Here is a 19132-nt window from a genome sequence, read left to right on the forward strand (position 1 = left end):
AATGGAAGTGAGATTCTGTCATTTCTCTGCTCCAAACATTCCAGTGGTTCCTTGGATACTTGCAGGAAAGCCCAAGCCCTTGCTAGTCTCCTCGAGCCTCTGTAAGTGCTTCTCCCTCCCTCTCCTCCAGCCAGCCACTCTTCCTGCTGCCACTTCCCCAAGCCAAGCCCATCCTCCCCTCTGGGCCTTGTAGTAACTGCTCCCTTTACCCAGAACTGCACCTTCTCAGGGAGAACTTTCTCTGACCATCCTACCTTCGATGGTCCCTTTCCAACCCCCCTTACATAGCTTAGTTTTTTCATGTTATTAAATAATATAGAAATAAAATTATATATTCCATAAAAATATATATTATATACTTCCACAATGTTATTATATATGTGTGTATATATTATATACACACTGTATAATTATTTGTATATCATGTGTCTCTATCTCTAGCACGTAAGCCCCATAAGGACAAGGACTTTGTTCTGTTCACTGTTGTTCCCCAGACCTAAAAGGTACTCAGCGTATCATAGCTGCTTCATAAGTGTTTGTTGAATGAATACATAAACTTTCTTTTTACCCCAGGGGTACATACACCTCATAATAGCTTCTCAGACTGCTCATCAAATACTTAATGCTACTCAGATCCTTTTATATTTAATCCCCATTTCATAGCATCTCAATATCCTCTGACGCTAATGGAGAAGAATGAAAATTATCTAAGGGGCAGTGAATCTGTAGCCACGAAGATCATTTTTCTAATTGACCTCTTCTGTTAGGAAACTAAACAGATGCAACAAAAATGTGAATGCTCATTTTACTTCTTGATAAAACTACTGAAAACATTCTCCATCAGCAGCTATTATTTTGTTAATTATACCTAAATGAATGATATTTATGAGACCAATAGTGCAATGCAACAGTACAAAGGGCTGTTCCATTAAACACCGTTTTCAACAACCCAGTTAAATAAGATGGTGTGCACTTTTTCTCCAAAAGCAGGTGCCCTAAGATAAATTTAATTCATTAATCTCCCTTGTAAGGTTGAAAATAAGGAACCATCCTCAAACTTCAATCATTCCTCAAGTGAACTTAGTAAGTAGCCAAACTGAAATATGTACTTAAAAGACTACGGTCATATTTGTATCTCATATGAGGATTTCACAGCTCTTTGTTAATAACTTACAGGATATGTAACTTAAAATTTTTGAAACAACTCTACCAATATTTATTCATTGTAACACAAGATGTTTGGGAGCCTTGGACAAAGGCCCATCTTGTGTGTGACCATGAGAATGACTATAGTGCAACTCAAAGCATCATGACTCTTATCTTTCTCCCTTAACAAACTTACTCCCTCTAATAAATTTGATTTTTTCTTTATAAGTGTTCCATGCTCATTATAGAAAACTAGAAGAACACAGACAAGTGGGGGAAAAAAAACCCCCAAACCACAACGACAGTTCCCATCATTACCCAAAGACAACTGCTATGAACATTTTGGTGAACTTTCATTTTATTCCTTTTTCATGTCCAAATGCCTTTAAAAAAAGACATTAATTACTATGAAAGGCTTGTAATCCAAGGCAAGTCTTAGTATGACACCAGTGATGATATTTTTAAAATACCACATTTTCGAGTGATAAAAGTAACAGTTGGGAGATAGACCGGAGTGCTTTAAAAATTAACATTTTTCATAAAAATGAAAAACAATTTGGCCAAAAATAGTGTCAAAAATAACTTTCACATACCGAAAGCATGCCTACATGTTAAAAGCATTTGCAAGAGTACACATTTTTTTTTCCTGAGTAAAATTTTCCCCTGCTTTTCTTTTGGCAAGTACCTACACAGTACATACAAAATTAGTGAGCAAAAAAAGTAATTTGTATGAGTCATCTTGCCTTTAAGACAAAATAGTTACCTAAAATCCGCATAACCCATTAATTCCTGCCTCCATACTCTAGCAAAGATTGACAGCCAGAGTTTGGACCTAATCTTTTCTATTTTTTTATTTATTTGTATATCATTCTACCTCTGGGTTATCTGACTCCCTAATTATTCTGTTTCCCGTTCCTATAATAGAGCTGATTTCCCTGATAACCTCACCACTGCCTTTCCTGGGACCTACCCATTCATGAATCTTTCAACTGAACATCCCAGAGTCTAATTCTATTCAAGTTAAAAGAGAAGCAACTGATCTGAGTGACTCATTCCTGGATACTTAAGGCAGGGACCTAGAATTTGCAGATGGATGAGTCATTTTGACTGGAAAGCCCTGCATGGGAAGAAGGTACCCAAGGGTGAACGTAACAGAGGATGAGGAAATCGTGAAGGCAGTAGTTGCCAATCAGAGCAAGACATGTGAATGGTTGGTATCCCTTAGTCTGAAGTGCTTTGATACCTTAAGATAGGTTCTACGTTCCAAACATCCCTTACAAGACTTTTTCCAACATTTTCATCTCTTGCAGCTGAAAATATCTCCATTCACTTTTGTAGGTCTACCATTTTTTCTGGGGTCACATCTGAACATGGTTCTGTTGAAGTTGATCTCCTTGTCCAAAGCTCCAGGCATTAACCTCATGATAAAAACTTCCAAGTGGTGTCAAGCATTCAGTACCAGAACAAACAAGATAGCTTCACCTTTGTTCAAATGATGTGTCTGATGATAAAAATAATGCATGTTTATGGTAAAAATGGAAGTCCATAAAATATAAGTAAAAGTCACTTGAAATCCTAATTACCCTGAGATAGCAGTTAACATTTCTATCCTTCCTGATTTTTCCCCTGTATGCACACATTTTTACAAACCATGGGGTCACACCATTCATGCAGATTTGTAACCTGATTTATATTCTCATCAACTGTATGAAACACTCATTTAACTCTGGCATCTAGCTGGGGGAGTTCACCAAGGGAAGATGGCTAAGAATCATTGCTTTATCCATATTTTTAGTAGATCACTTAATTTAGAGATTATTCATTAGGGATCCAAGTCATCATATGTGTAAATGATGGATTCTAAAAAAAAAAAAAAATTGATTTGAACACATAGGTATCTCACTTTACTTTTGCTGACTTTAAAAAATTATAAAAGTGTAAATTAATGGTAAAAAAAAATAGAACAAAGGATATAAACTGAAAAATGAAAGTATGCCTCTCACTTACTATCCCTCTTCTCCCAATCCCAGTCTTTTTCACTCCTCGTGCTAATCACTGTTCAGAATTTATCTGTGGGGAAATTACCTCCACACATGCAAGCATTTTGTGCGCACATAAAATGTACCACCTCTTTAAAAAATATGTAAATGGGATCATGTCACACATATTGTCTGTAGCCAGCTTTTTGTTTTTTAAAATCTAACAATATATATTAGACATTTTTTCATATAAATTCTAAAAGATCTCCTTTATCCTTTTTTAATAGCTCTGGAATTTTCCATCGAATGTCCTATGGTTCATTTCACCAGTTCCCTACCTATGAACACTTCATTTGTTTTCATATATTTATGTGGAGAGCACAGCCTTGTCCATACACCTTAGTGTTACTTGCTCAAGTTTATTGGTAGATTAAATTCCTAGAATGGGACATGAAGGTTAAAGTTCACAAAATAACAGGGAGCACTGTATTTCTCTGTAACTTAGAGAATTCATTTCTTATTGACATCTTTAGTAGAATATTTAACGTAGGTCTTGCCTCATGTAAACCCCACAATGGCTCACAATAGAAAAAGAGAAGGAAAAGATGGGGATGAGACAGAGTGCCCTGGAGAAGACAGGTAGCTGAAGGCAGAAATGGCTGTGTATGTGTGGGAATCTCCAACTCCAGGGGGCTCATCTCAGTTGATTCTTGCAGAGGTGAGGAGAAAGGTGTAAGAGTAGGGAGGGGTGTAGCCTGACAGCTGTAGAAAACTGTTTCTCTCTTCAGGTGTAAGAAACAATTGAGGAAGTGTCAGAAAATCTGGGGGACATTTCCCAAGCAAGAGGAAAAAGCCATGTATCATTTTTTAATAATTTGCAAGAAAAAGAATTCCCTTTCATGGGCTGCCCAAATTCCAGAGAGCTTCAGGCCTGAATTCAAATCTGTCTCACACAGTTTCCCCTTAGTATGAATGAGAGACTCTTATGTGAACTTTTGCCCTATTTGGATCAAAATATAACACTGTCTCTCAATAAAATAATTTACATTAAAAGAGAAGCTCATCTCATAAAGCGGTTGGCTCACGGATGGGAAAACAATTCTATCTGAAATAATTCCAAACTTTTTAATATGAGACTAATGACACAGGGAATTTTATGCTTGGGAAGTTTTATTATTATGCATGAAAATCAGTATTGGGTTTTCGCATTAATTCCAGTGTTAACCTTTTACCTCAAACCATCTAGTCTTCTTGGACCTCCATCTTCCACTCTCTGCCCTCAGAAATGCTGCTCTAGACTTTCTTTTGTGGCAGTTAGATCTATATCTAAGGTGAAAAAAATGAACACAATAGCCCTGCAATCTTTCTCCTGTCAAGCTTAACTGTTTAATTCTAAAAGAGAATTATGTCACGGCAGTTACCCACATTAGCTAGGGAGACCAACTCTACTTGAAAAAAGCTTTATTGCACACCTTACATTTATAAAGAGGTCCATTTAAACCTACAGTCAAAATCGGATCTGTGTCATAATCAAAGTCTCATCAGATCTCTCTTAGAACATTTAACACTAGCTCTACAAACAACATAGTTTTTCGACAATATGCTTTCATCCAAGATTGATGAGCGATTACACTTGGTGGTGGCTTCTGGGAGATACCATGGTCAACAAGTCAGCTTATGCCCACCAAGGAGTTTACAGCTAAGGGAGAAGGCTGATGCTTAAATAAACAGGAAATTCTAAATATCCGAGGAGATCAAAGGAAGCGGCACCTAATCCAGTTTTGGAGTGGAAGGGGAATGCACAGGCTATTAAACAAACAAACAAACCTATACGGAGAGACTGCAGGTGTCAGTTAAACTTTATCCTGAGGGCAATGGGAAGCCACTAGGGCTGAGAGTGAGATGAGGAGATATGTCTTCTAGAAAGATTAGGGCTGCAGGATGGGAAGACAGGACCATCAGGGGTGACACTGGAGACAGGAGGACCTGAGAGAGACCACTGTTGTAACCCAGAGGACTAATGATGGAGACTTGAACAAGCTTATTGGCAGCTGGGAAAGAAAGGAAAACATGCATTTAGGAGAGAGGTAGGAGGAAGAATCATGCAGGGTAACTGGTTGGAAGTGGAAGGTGGGAAAGAGGCAGTAATGGAAAACGATGCAGCAAATACTGTCATTCCTGCCCCTTCTCCCGCCATCACCTTGCCTTTATCACTTCAGCACCTGCCTTCCCACTGCCAGCACGTGCCTACATTTGCCAAGGGCTTCCTCTGGCCACGGGAGCCTGCTTTGACCACCTGTGTAGTAAGACCAGGGTGTTGGGGAATTGACTCTCCTGGGAGCAGCTTGAATCTCACCTCTCTCAGTCCCTCCAGTAGAAAACTCTGAGGTGTGTGTCCTCCATGGCTTCCCAGAGTCCCCCAGTGACATTAATCTCCAATTGTCTACATAGGTAACCTGTTTGAGGAGGAACCTTCTGTTGGCTGCCTGCCTTTCCCTGGCCCGCTTTTCCGTCCCTCTCACAAGCTTTCCTGGTCTTGCTTCCTACAAAACTCCTTGCACAAATCCTTGCCTTGGGATCTGTTTGTGGAGGAACGCAAACAAATGGTATTGAACCTTATGATTTGTGCCATGGGAGGTGATGATGTTACTCAACAAGCTAGGAAAAAAAGATAGAGCAGAGGGTTTTCATCAGTTTTCATTATTTGGGGAGGGGAGGGATGGAGATAGCAGGGGTGGGGTGGGGAATACGTTTAGTTTGGGACCTGTTGAATTCAGAGAACTTGCGAGACCCCTGTGCGGGAGGTCTCAGTAGAACTCCAGAGGAGGACGTGGGGAACCAGGGATCTCATGAAGCCAGTGCAAAGACTGCCCATACTTTTGCACTTCTAGTTCACACCTTCCTTTTCTGGATGATAGATGGAGAAGAGAAATGGTAAGGACTTTGCTAAAGGAAACACACTGCATGAGGGAGAACAGCCCCCAACTGAAGCCCCTGACCGTCATTCCAACAACCACATGGAGGAAGGGCTGTGGTGTGACGTGGGGCAGGGGTGTCTCTCTCACCGCAGAGAGGTCCCCGTTTGGCCTACATATGGGAATACAGAATGGATCCGTTTGAATGAAAAATAGATGGTCTAGTTTGCAAGCGGAACGGCTTTTCTTTTTTTCTACACTGGTTACCGGAGGGCAGTTGCTGCCCTGCAAAGGAATAAACACAAAGAAGAAATTGCATGAAATGAGAATATGTATTTTTGATAGCAAAGGAATGGAAGAACATATTGTATATACAGAAAAGGCCTTGTAGATTGAATTAGCTGGTCCCAAACTGAAGCCAGGGTCACCACATGGCAATTTTCAAACAAATACTCTCCATCGTCCATTACACATACTCAAGAATTTGACCTTTTATAGCACTATTCATTCTCCAGGCATCTCAGTAGTTTTTGCAAAAGTAAAAATACAACCACGGGCACTGCAGAGGCCTTATAAATGGCATGCAGAAAATTTTATGTTCTGCTCACAGGAAGATATCAGGCCAGGGCCGAAATGGTCACAGCCTCAGGGACCTAACCTGAGAAACACCTGAGAAACAAAGTCTTCAAACTGGATTTTTTCTTTTCCAGTATATTTTATTACAAGATATTGAATATAGTTCCCTGTGCTATAAAGTAAGTCTTTGTTGTTTATCTATTTTATATATAGTAGTGTGTATCTGCTAATCCCAAACTCCTAATTCCACCCCCCTTCCCCTTTCATAACCACAAGTATGTTTACTTAGCCATAAAAAAGAATGAAATAATGCCATTGGCAGCAACATGGATGGACCTAGAGATTATCACACTAAGTGAAGTAACTCATTCAGAGAAAGATGAATATCGTACATCACTTATACATGGGATCTAAAATATGACACAAATGAACTAATTTACATAACAAAAACTGGTTTTTAAAAAAAACTTATTTATTTTATTTGCTTATTTTTGGCTGCATTGGGTCTTCATTGCTGTGTGCTGGCTTTCTCTAGTTGCGGCGAGTGGGGGCTACTCTTTGTTGCAGTGCGCGGGTTTCTCATCGCGGTGGCTTCTCTTGTTGCAGAGCACGGGCTCTAGGCTCGCAGGCTCAGTAGTTGTGGCTTGCGGGCTCTAGAGCGCAGGCTCAGTAGTTGTGGCGCACGGGCTTAGTTGCTCCACGGCATGTGGGATCTTCCCGGACCAGGGCTCGAACCCATGTTCCCTGCACTGGCAGGCGGATTCTTAACCACTGTGCCAGCAGGGAAGCCCAAAAAACTGGGTTTTTAAAAGGGCTTTTGGATGTCACCATTTCCCGCAAAGTACAAACACGAAAGTGTTGATGATTATCTTCAATACCAAGCGACTCAACCCCGGTGCTACCTGGGCATAGATAAAGGGACTTAGCCCAGTGACCACAGTTTTGTCCCCTGTCTTTGTGGCTTTCCATAGATAGCTCAGGTGAGGCATCTAAACTGGAGATAAATTTCTCCTTTGGAAAGGTTACCACAATTAAACCCCTTCAGTATGTGAACACCACAACCGCTGGTCTGCAGAGACCTGATTAGTCACATTTTTGAGAAGGACTAACTTGGACACGAAGACCTTTCTCTTCAAAGAATTTTTAATGGAGTCAACAGCTCCCCTTTGGAATTCACCTACACTGTGACTGAGACCAAACTAGGCCGGTGAGGGACAAATGGAGCTAGTTGCGAGCACATCATTTTTAGCCTCAAATAACATTATCTGGATCAGGAAGCTCTGTAACAACAAAACCTTCTCCCTCTAGTAAACAGCTGGACAGACTACAGAGCGCATCTTTTGTAAGTACATCAGAGAAATGCTGTAAGCAGTGCAGAGTACTTTCCCAATTTGAAACAGAACGGGAATCAGAGATATCAACCTATATGTCACTTAACTCGGGGCAATTGTGTGCTACAAATGGAAATGTTCCTGTAAACTAAAAATTGTCTACTTGAAAGACAGCTGGCATCGTCATCACTTTCATAGTCTCTGAAGTGAAGATGCACTCGTATTGATGGCCTGGAGGTGGCCACGTGGCATCAAGACCCACCTATTTGTGAATAAGACAATTAGCCTTAACACAGCTGGATGAATTTTCACAAAATTACCCATGCATACAATCAGCAGCCAGATCAAGAAATGAAACGGTCCATCTTCCCGGATGCCCTTCTTGTGCCCGCTTCTCAGTCACTACCATCCCCAATACTGTCCTTCAAGAATTATGTCCCTTCCCCAACTCTTAGTGGGTGTGGTAGAATTTCTAGTAGACTAAACTGATGTTCCCCATACCAGCATATAGTTTTGGCTCCACAAGGAAAATAAAGAAACTTGAGTTGAGGTCACAGTACCACTACAGATGGCAGTTTTTGAAAAAGAGGGGATGTGGAAGAAGCTTGAAGCTCTTCTATTCTCTTTCTACTGGAAGCTTAGCTAGGGATAAACCCGGGTTCTCCTGATTCCCAGTGGAGAACTTTTCCTTTTGCATTGCTCATCATCAGATCACCACTCACTTCAGTGTTATGTGTCTTATTTAACCAGGAGGTTTTAACCAGGTTCATGAAACTTATTTCTACAGCTCAGACACTCCATTAAAAGTTACTGAAAAGAAACTTTGTTTCTTTAAAGTTTCTTGATTGAAAGAAACATTCCAAGTGACTATGATTACTAGATATCAAAGCATTAAGGGAAGAAAGAAAAGAATTAAAAGGGAAGAGGACAAAATTAGCATTATATTAATAAACAGTACATTCTTATCTTGTCACTGCTTTGAAATATCTTACTTAAAGGACTACTGTTTATTCCTAACTAAAAGAAGGCCATCCATCAGTACTACTTCAAATGTCAACTGGGAGTACATATGGGCAAACACTGGAGAGATGTGCTTCTTTGCTCAGTGCTGGTGACACATTACCTGACTTAGGAGGCAGTGTGACAGGGCAGAAAGAGAGAAAATGCACTGTGGAGTTCTGGGTTTGAATTCACGGGCTGCCACTCACCAACTGGATGATTCTGAACAAGTTATTACAGGCATATCTTGCTTTATTGTGCTTCACAGATATTGCTTTTTTTTTTTTAACAAATCGAAAGTTTGTGGCAACTATGCATTGTCAGATGATGGCTAGCATTTTTTAGTAATAAAGTATCTCCTAACTAAGGTATGTATGTTGTTTTTTAGACATGATGCTATTGCATACTTAATAGACTACAGTATGGTATAAACATCACTTTTATATGTACCGGGAAACCAAAAAATTTGTGTGACTCACTTTATGGTAATATTGGCTTTATTGTGGTGGCCTGGAACTGAACCCACAATATCTCTGAACCCATGAAACCCATAATGTCTCCGCAAAAGGTACAAACTTCCAGTTATAAGATAAATAAATTCTGGGGATGAAATGTACAGCACGGTGACTGTAGTTAACAATACCACATTGCAGGTTTGAAAGTTGCTAAGAGAATAGATCTTAAAGGTTCTCACAAGAAAAAAAGTTTGTAACAATGTGAGGTGATGGATTTTAACTAGACTTATTGCAGTGATCATTCTGCAAAATATGTATATCAAATCATTAGGTTGTACATCTTAAACGAATACAATGCTATATGTCAATTATATCTCAATGAAACTGGAAAAAGGGTATTAAATCTCTCTGAACCTCCATTTAGTCACCTGTAAATTGAGCATAATTCCTATGTCTCAATGGGTTGTTTTCAAAATTAAATGAGATGACACAGATCCCGGGCCTAACAATTTAGCAGGTCCTTGATAACTATTAACTTCCTCCTCTGTACAGGATGGATCTGTTTAATCAAAAAGGAGCTTAAGCCACAAAATGATACACACCAAACAACACCCAACGTTCCACTGTTTATCCATGACTTAGTCTGAATTTTAAAAGAATCTGCTGTGTTTGAAAAAGGATTGAAGAAAACACTTTGCTGTAATCCAGGAAAGCTTGGTATGTCTCTCTCTCGAGATATGAGTCGGGACGTCTTAACATAAACAAAGGTGACATGCACATCTTTTAAACCCACTGTCTGAGAGAGGTCATTCCTATCTGGGCAGCTGCACGGCAGGCCAAGAGTTAGTCACTGGTGGTACTCTAATGCAAGGCACCATTAATTTAGATTTCAGAAAAGTGTATATGACATGGTACAACTTGTATTAGAGTGATGGGCAGAACAGAGAGAGGAAAATGGATCAAGAATTGGCCTGGGGACAAGGCAGACCATTCTAAACGTGCCTTTTTATTTAACGTCAAACCTGATTGGCATATCAAGTCTTGAACTAAATTTTGCCCATGTCCTTCACTTCTTGTTTGGATGTTATGAACAATAACAACAAAAAGAGTTTCTTTTTTTAAAGGGAATTTAGCAAATAATGGGTGAAGGGATTTACAAATACAACTGCTGATATGTTTTACATTGTCTGACTCTAAGCTCCATCTGAAATAACAAACAGAAGCATCGGTGACTCCACACACAGTGAAAGAGTTCCACGGAGACCTGCATTTTCCTTCACACCCGCTCTGCTTGTGTTTTTGTTTTTTTGGCTTAATAAAGAGCAAACATACTGTGACTTCAAAATCATAATAAAACAGAATTGAAGCTCCACATTGCTTAAAAGCAGTGCCGGGACGTAAATCCTTCTCTTAATAGCCTTTGCTTCGGAAAGACGACGGGAAAACAGAAATAGCTGCAGGTACATGGCAATGGGTCTACTCCTTGCACAGAACTGCCCTTCGTGCCCTGAAAAACACCTGACCTCAGAATCTTTCCTCTATTAGTGTAAATCTTTTACAAACTGAGACAACTATAAATTAGACAAAGTACATTAAATTACACAGAGTCTGTAATTTTATCTCCCCCATAATAGGAAATCTCTTTTATTTCTTTTGTACAATCCCCACCAGCCACGGCACTAGCCAGGGTGCACTCAAGTCACCTATTCACGGCCTTCAGGTTATTTTGTCCTTACATCCCTCCAGCAGACAATGACAGCAGCTTTTAACTCATTGTTTTATTAAGGATTCCTGGTGTTACCTCTGCCTAAGACATTCACAGCAAGTAAAAATGTTAGGTCTTGGCTCGTGAGCATTTTTTGGTTCACAGGAAAGTCAGTCTAGAAATAGTGGCAACAACCGGGTCCAGGACACTGCGAAGCTCTGTGTTTATTCTGTTTCTCTGGGATGGTGGCAGCTGTGTGTCTTAGAGACCATCTGCCGAAGGCAAATGCCTAGTTAACAGTGCTATTCTCAATTTTTCCATGATCCGTGGTGCTACCACCTCTCCCCATTTTGCTCTCTCCCACACCGCTTGCTTCGTGCTCCGCAGGCCTGAAACACAATCACAACCCACTGCGTGCATCGCTTTGGCCTGGAGCTGCCAGGCCTTCAACGACACTCTCACGTGGTACACTCCCCTGCCCCGTGGTCTCACTCCAAAGGCGAATGGGAGAGAATTTCATCCCACTGATAGAGGTATATAAATATATACCAATATATATCGTTGAATTAATGCTGTGGGTTTTCAGCATTTGCAAGGGCCTTCTTGGATTGGAACTAGGCACATTAAACCTCATTAATTATGGTCTCCACTAGTTGGGACTCTGAGATCATTCTCCAGGCTGACATTTGTCTCTGCATGATGTGTGGCAAGAAGAAGTTTGCTAAGTAAATAAAGAATGGAAATAATATTTTAATGGTGACGTTTAAATTATGCAAGAGAAGATGTCCAAGGGTGCTGAGGCTTTTATTTATATACTCACAACAAATGATTTTCTGCCTAGTCACTAAAGCCAGCTATCTCCTTCCTGGCTTCCCCATTTCTACACAGCCGCCATAGGTCCCTCATTCAACCTGCTGATAACAAAGCTAACCAAACTAGTCAACTAGCCCATTTCCTGCCTGTCCTATCCCCGTCCTCCTTTTCTCGGATCCAGGCCCTCATTAACAACGCTGCCGTAAGTACTAGAGCGCCTTCATCGGACAACTCGTTCTTGCCACATTGTCAGTGATTCCGAAATCTGCTGCCTACTTGGTCTTCTGAAATTTTCTATAGGAATTTATGATTCTTATACCCTAGAATCTTAAGATCTTTAACTGTGGCTTCAAAATTTCTTTGTTCCCAGCACTGCATTTAGCAGAGTCCTGGAACAGACGTAGGTCCACCATATCTATCTAAGTCCCCAGGGGCCTGATGTATTTTTGGGATTCATACTTTTTCCGATTTCAGATGATAATATGGTGCGTAAGATGTTATTTTATGTAACACTCCGATGGGCCTTCATAATCAAGCACATTGATATTTCTGCAACAAAAATGTATGGATTTCATCCTTGGCATAATGCATAAAGGCTATAAACAGCCTCCCATTAGGTTTTGCCACCAAACAACTTATTCAAAAAAATTATGGATTTCAGAATTGTGGGTAAGGGACTGGGGAGCTTGAGTAGGTAGTACACAACGGCCATTTATCACTGTCCCAATGTCAAACACATGTTTTCTTGAAAAGTCTCCATACTGCAATGTTTTGTTAGTTCAGATTGGTCTTCTCCACAATTCGTCCAAATTATCAAGGTTTTCCTTACAAAATACATCTTCGGATTACAAGAACTTTGTGATGACCAGGTTGTCCTTACCACTTTTAATTTTTCTAATTCTCCATTTCTAAAGCATTTTTACCTTGCTTGCTTTAAATAGGCCCTTTTTAGTTGTCTATTTTGGCAAAATTTAAATATAGTCATTTTGCCTATCCTCTGCCTTTTCAAGAACAGAGACTGATTATCCCTCAAGAATGGTGGATTTACATTAAAAAAATCCCAGTTATGCTGACTTCTCCCCCCAAAATAAGAGTTAACTTTTTAAGGGTGAGTTTATCTAATTTGTAATAAAAGTCTGTCAAGCGAATCATAGGAAGTTCCCCAGCCGACAACACAACACACATAGTTAAACATATTACTTTTTGAGGGCGAGCTGTAACTTGACCAATAAACCCTTCTTAAGATATAGCCAAGCCACACATTAAGCCAGCAATGCAGGGTTTGTATATACATCATGGGATGCTGGCTGTATGGGTCACAGCATTCTGACAGGCAATTACTAGGCAGTTATTTTGACATTAGAAAGTCACAATCCATCAACTTAACAGCAGGGTGATAATTTGGGGAACAGGGAGATGGTTATTCAAAAAGACACTGTGGGAAGTAAACAGTAGTTCAAATAGCCCCTGTTTGAGAATGAAGACATCAACTAACTAGAATTTCTTTCCACCTCTAGAACCAGGTATTATGTAATGTGTTTTTGTGTAAGCATGTTATTTATGGGGTTTGAATAGAAAAGCTCTGCCAGACTAACAAGGCTGCAGGTCCCTGGACTCTATAGAGATGAGGAGAAATGGATCTGCCATCATAAGACTAAAGAAAGACAAGGAGTGGCCTTTTCCCCACTGTTTGTCACGGACCACTTCCAACGACCTGTGATATCCACAAGCCAGTATCTCAGAAGATGCTCCTTGGCTCTTTCTGAATCGCAAAACACTCAGCCCTGCAGCCATTTGCATCTGTGACACGGGCTCCTTGCGTGTGAGGGGGACACTGGACTTTATTCTTGCAGGGATTCCCGGCCAACAACCCTGCTGTGAGCCCCTCGTGCACACATGTGGCCTTGGTCTCTCCTGGACACATGAATGGGTGTGGAGGCCACCAAGAGCTTCTGAAATTCTCTCAGTGACTGGGAGCTGAAAGCTTCCTGGCAGCTGGACTGGTGGTACTGGGGTGGGGGAGGGGTGGGAAGGGAGGAGGGACTCCAGGGCAGGGGTTCTCAAATGTTCTCATTTCATGACAACTCTGAGAACGCACACGTAAGTTCTGAGGGATGGCCATGCTGTTGGTAAAGGGACAGCAAGCACGTCTTTCTGTTTGCTTGGGAAGGGAGCAACGAAAAAGGAAGCGTGGATAGGAAATTGTGCATTGATGCTGAGGTGGCGAAAGGGAGCGGTAGATGGATCTATGCGGATCCTCTCAGAACAGAGGCGAAATCTGGGTGGCAAGACTGTCTTAACAAGCTGTGTTGCTGCCATGGAAACCGAAGTGGTCTTTGTGGTGGCCTACACCCCCCCCAGGGTCATGATCTTCCCGGTTCGCGACTAGCGGTCTTGCCACCGTCCTCCTCCATCTTCCTGGCTGCCTGCCTAAAATACTGACAACGTGGAAAGCAAATTATTTCCAGGTTATACTTTGCTATTTCAAAGGAATTCACTCTACGAATGAAACATCAGCGGGTAAAGAACAATAAGCTCCTGCAGCAAAGAAGAAGAGCTTTCTTACTGTCTGCTTTTTCTGTTAACAAACTTTTGTGGCTATTTAAATTTTCTCTCTCTTTTCAAAAACCTAGCTTCAGATGAGTAACATCAGCCCATAAACTGAACAAACGTATCTGAGAATCCACACATTTCAGAAAAGTCATTTTTAAGCAACCATTAGTAGAAGCAAAATCGACAATGTTTCCATACCTGGAGCTGATATTCTTCCGTGAAGCACAGATTCACTGGGCAGCAGGTCTTTTGAATTGGAGGTGAATGGTGATTGTCTAAATGTATCTTCTGAAAAGAAAGGGCTGGGGGTGGGGAAGGAGGAGGGAAGTTTAGTAAATCAAAGTTATTGAAGATACCCAGAGCATCTGGCCCCAAATATATACGTATACACAAACAACATGTGGGATAACGTATTTTTTAAATGCTGTTTAGAGACTCTAAGATTGTGCTTAAAATGGAGAAAGAGAGACTATATTACATCAGACAAGTGCCATCTGCACATTCTGCCTATTGGTTGTATACTTAAGGTGAACAGATGAAACATCTTTGATACATTGTTAAACCCACTATCAGGACAGCTGAGCAGTAAATTTTACTTTTGCACTGTCTGATCTGGGAGCCAGCTGTGCCTGAATGAAGACCAAGCACATGAGTCAGATCAGAAAAGCCTGTTTTGGAGGTCTTTCCAGAGTGGTGACAGATTTGCCCCAGCTCGCCCACATTTTGTCACCTGACCCCTCAGGGACCAATGGCACCCCTCGGAAGGGCAGATGGCTGGAGTCAGGGTCCGCCGAGCCGATGGAGACAACTCGCTGGTCCCCCACAGGAACTGAGTCTGCATCCTACAACTGTCTTGGTTTGGAAGGAGTTAAAGCCAGCTAATGGGGCTGCCAGAAGGGACCCCGGGGAGCACTTTCATTTTTCAAGAAACTGAGGCTTTGACTTGAGTGATTCTAAGTTCCCCTAGTGACTCAGCGAGAACTAGACACCCAGGCAGGGTTTTCCCCTTATACCACAGCCATAGTGAACACAAACACTTTGGCTGCTTTTAATCAGAGGATTTTAACCCAATCATAGGCTCCATCTCCCATGCCTCTAAAGTAAACTATATTGCGATCACGTGTGAGAATACTGGGATACACAACAGAGTCCAACATGGAGCACGGGAAGCCCTATTACTGCACAACGGAGCAAATTTCACTCGGTGCACAGGTGATGGAAGGTTCATAGGCGCCAGCAGCGCAGCCCAGAGCTAGCAGGAAGCCACCAGCACGCTGAGGCTGGAGAGACAAAAGGCAGAGGTAAATGGAGCCCAAGGAACTGAGGTCACCTGGTGGAAGCTGGAGGCAAGGTGAGCCTGCCCAGCAGGGAGCTGGGACCACAGAGGTGCAGCCGCAGCAGGAGCCAGACAGGGAGGGCAGGGAGGGAGGGAAATACCCCGCCTCTTTCTTAAGGCCCACCCCCACCACATCAAAGGCTCTGATTGGCTGAACCTTCCCGGAAGTCAGAGATGTACAGCCTGCCGGATCGGCTCCTGCAAAACTGCAGATCAGGGGAAGGAACATATCTGGGGTCACGCAAGCCTAGGACTCCTATGACTGGTGCTGCTTTTCTAAACATGCCAAAAGGCTATGGCTTACTGTTATTAAATATTAAAAAGGAAAGATTAAGATAAAAATGGAAGACATATCCATCTTTTAAAAATAAAACACACAGTTAACAGTATAGTTTCACATGACTCTTAGGCTAGATTTGATGCAACTTTGTGTGGCATGCTTTTCTTTTTGTATTGTTTCTGATAATAAAATTTTAATCATTACCCTTTCCTCAGACTGTTTTATCTCTCTCTTTTTTTTTCACACACACACACTGTATTTTATTTTTACAAGAGATAAACTGACACCAAGCATTGTAAATAGATAACCGCAACAAAAGCAACAATGATTGCAATTACCAAACATGAAACACACTCATACTATGTCATAATATTGACATTCAGTCCAGTAATCCTCCACTGTAACAGCTCCTTTACTTTGCAGTGAAAATTGATTTGTATATTTTTTGCCTCTGAGTCCTTGTGGGATTTTTTTTTTATTCAAACAGAATGTCACAAAAATTATAATCATCCTCATCAGTTCACTCAGTCCCATGTAATTAATTTTTTTTTATCTTGATCTTTTGTTAGCACTTTTATGAATTCATCAGTTTTCCATTAGAGTTCTGAAAAGGTGTGGCATGCTTTTTATTTGTATCTTAAACATAAAACAATTTAAATAGGCTTAAAAAGTGAACTGGCTATAGGCTAGTCAGTGATGGGGAGTGGGGAGACTTGTTATTTTGTGCCAAACTCAAAACCTGCAAGTGATACAAAACTCGTGAAAGGATAAGGCAAGGCAGCATGGAGGCTAAGAGAGTGCACTTGAGAGTGGGCAGTTCTAAGTCCAAACTCCAGCTCCACCACTTATGGCTGTGTGACCTTGCACAAATCGCTTAACTTTTCTGAGCCTTCGTTTCTTGTCTATAAAATGGGACGTTAATAGCATCTATACCCACTCTAGGAGGACTGAGTAAGATGGTTCATGGAATGTGCTTTTCACAGTGTCTGGCAAATAGTAAGTGCTCAATCAGCGTAAGCTGTTTTTATCTGTATCTCTGCCTAGCTCAAAAGGGAGCATAAATTAATCAACCTTTCCTCACAAGTCGACAAAAAGATTAGAGTTTCCTTGCATAAAATGCATGAAGAAAAGGTCACTCTGATATTGAAGGGTCCGTTGACCACTGGAGAGATTCGGTTAATTTCTAACTCTTCCACAAAGAAAACTGTTTAGAATCAAAGAACTTCTAAGGAGGTAGAGCCCTTGGAGGATTGCTGGTCAGACCCAGAGTGTGAGATTTCTCGAATCCCACCTCCTCAGCTCTGAAGCATCTATACAAGATGACAGTGACATCCTCGTGTTTGAGTGGACACTTCACATGGGAACCACCAGCGGCTGGCCCAAGGGCACAGGGTAAACGTCAGACAATGGGTCTTCGGTTACCCTGGAATGACGCTAGAATCTGAGAGTTCAGGAAGCTCATGGAACTGTTTGGTCTGAAATGTGGAGACTTCCTTTGGGGACACCCAGATCGCCTAGAGAGGCCCCCTAAGGTATCTAGGAATATCACCCTTCTTGCCACAGAGAAAGGTGTGCACTGCCCTCTTTCCCTCAGTTTTGCAGTAACTGCAATTTAGTTGAGTGTCTGGGCATACCAGGCACTGGGAACATAACATCAGCGAAACTGGCTACGGCTGCAAATGTTAAGAGGGCTCAAAGACCTGCGTGGCTACCACGACTAGACTAACGCTGTGGAAGGGAGGGGCGCGGGGTGGCAGTGCGGGCCCGGCCAGGAGCGGGTCTCCTGCAGAAGCCACAGCTGAGCTGCGACCTCAATGGATAGCAGGGTTGTCAGGGTTCCCAGTGGCTGGGGGAAGTGTTCCCTGCACAGTGAGAGATCACAGCCAGTCTGCGGAGCGGGGTGAAGCTGGAGCGCCGGGCAGGGTGGGCACACCGAGTGCAGGGATCCCGGCTTTGTCCTAACAGTCCTGGAAAGCCCGGCGGTGTGTTCAGTCAGGCGGGGACGCAGTATGATTGCAGTTTCAGGAAGCTCCGCCCGGTGGGTTGGAGAACCCCAGGCAGGCGGCCAGAGCAGCAGTCCACATGGGACATGGTGACTCTGGTGGCGAACACTGCAAGGCGGCAGCGACACAGGCAGATTGAAAAATAGCTTAAGAAACAGGGCAGGTAAAGACCACAGGTACATTTCCAACCAACCCGAAGGTTTCCAGGTGAAGCAGGCCGAGGCGGCCACGCTACGTGCTGGGAAGCGCATCCTAGGTTTTGCTAGCTCTGCATCGTCACGTGTTCTCTTCAACAGATTTTCACGCACATGCGGAGTGAAGCCCTATTACCATCTAGCCGCTCAGAAGAAACGGAGGCAATCGCTGAGGGAAACAACATTGCAAATAATTTTCTACCCTGGAGGCCAGCTTTATCCTGTACAGAAAAGAAAAGATTTCTCCTGAAGAAGTGGAGAATTAGAAGGGGATGAGGCTGGATACTAGAAAAGCACAAAAGGACTGGCAATGTTAGGGGCAAAGAGTCAATGGAGAAACTTTGACAAGTCAAGGCAGCTTAAGACTGGTGTAAGGTCTTATCTATAAAGAGAAGATACTACGGTAACAGAGCATGTCTCAGACCAGACACCCCGCTGCAATGCTCCGCATTTGAATCCATTCACGCTGGGAAGTGAGAGTGCAGTGGTTTAGCACTGAGTTTGGAATCAGAAGGATCTGAGTCTGAATTCCATATTGGCCACTTGATGGTGAAGTGATCTTTGTCAACAACCTCCCTAGCCTGTTTCATCGTTGGAAAAGAGCTTTTAAAATACCATCTTTATAGGGCAGCTGTAAAGGGTTAAATAAGATATTTCATGTTAAAGTTCTTAGTACATCGTACATGCTCAATACAAATGGCAACTAACACGTGTATTGCTTACTAAGCATCTGGCACTGCTCTAAAGGGCTTTGTGTATATTAACTTCATTGAATCCTCACAAGGACCCTCTATAGGGTGTCGACGATTACTATTATCATTCATATTTTACAGATGAAGAGACTCAG

General features: G+C 42.0%; 1 protein-coding gene across 4 annotated transcripts in view; it reads right to left on the reverse strand.

Moving 5' to 3' along the window:
• ZNF827 (zinc finger protein 827) overlaps window positions 1-19132 on the reverse strand; it is a 205260-nt gene that overhangs the window by 46534 nt on the left and 139594 nt on the right. For all 4 annotated transcript variants that reach the window (XM_082463290.1, XM_082463291.1, XM_082463292.1 and 1 more), the window contains exon 8: window positions 14671-14774. In XM_082463290.1, coding sequence (XP_082319416.1) covers window positions 14671-14774 — 104 coding nt within the window. The remainder of the gene's footprint in view (window positions 1-14670; window positions 14775-19132) is intronic.

Source organism: Balaenoptera physalus, assembly GCF_965194825.1.
Source record: "Balaenoptera physalus genome assembly, chromosome: 5".
NCBI lineage: Eukaryota > Metazoa > Chordata > Mammalia > Artiodactyla > Balaenopteridae > Balaenoptera > Balaenoptera physalus.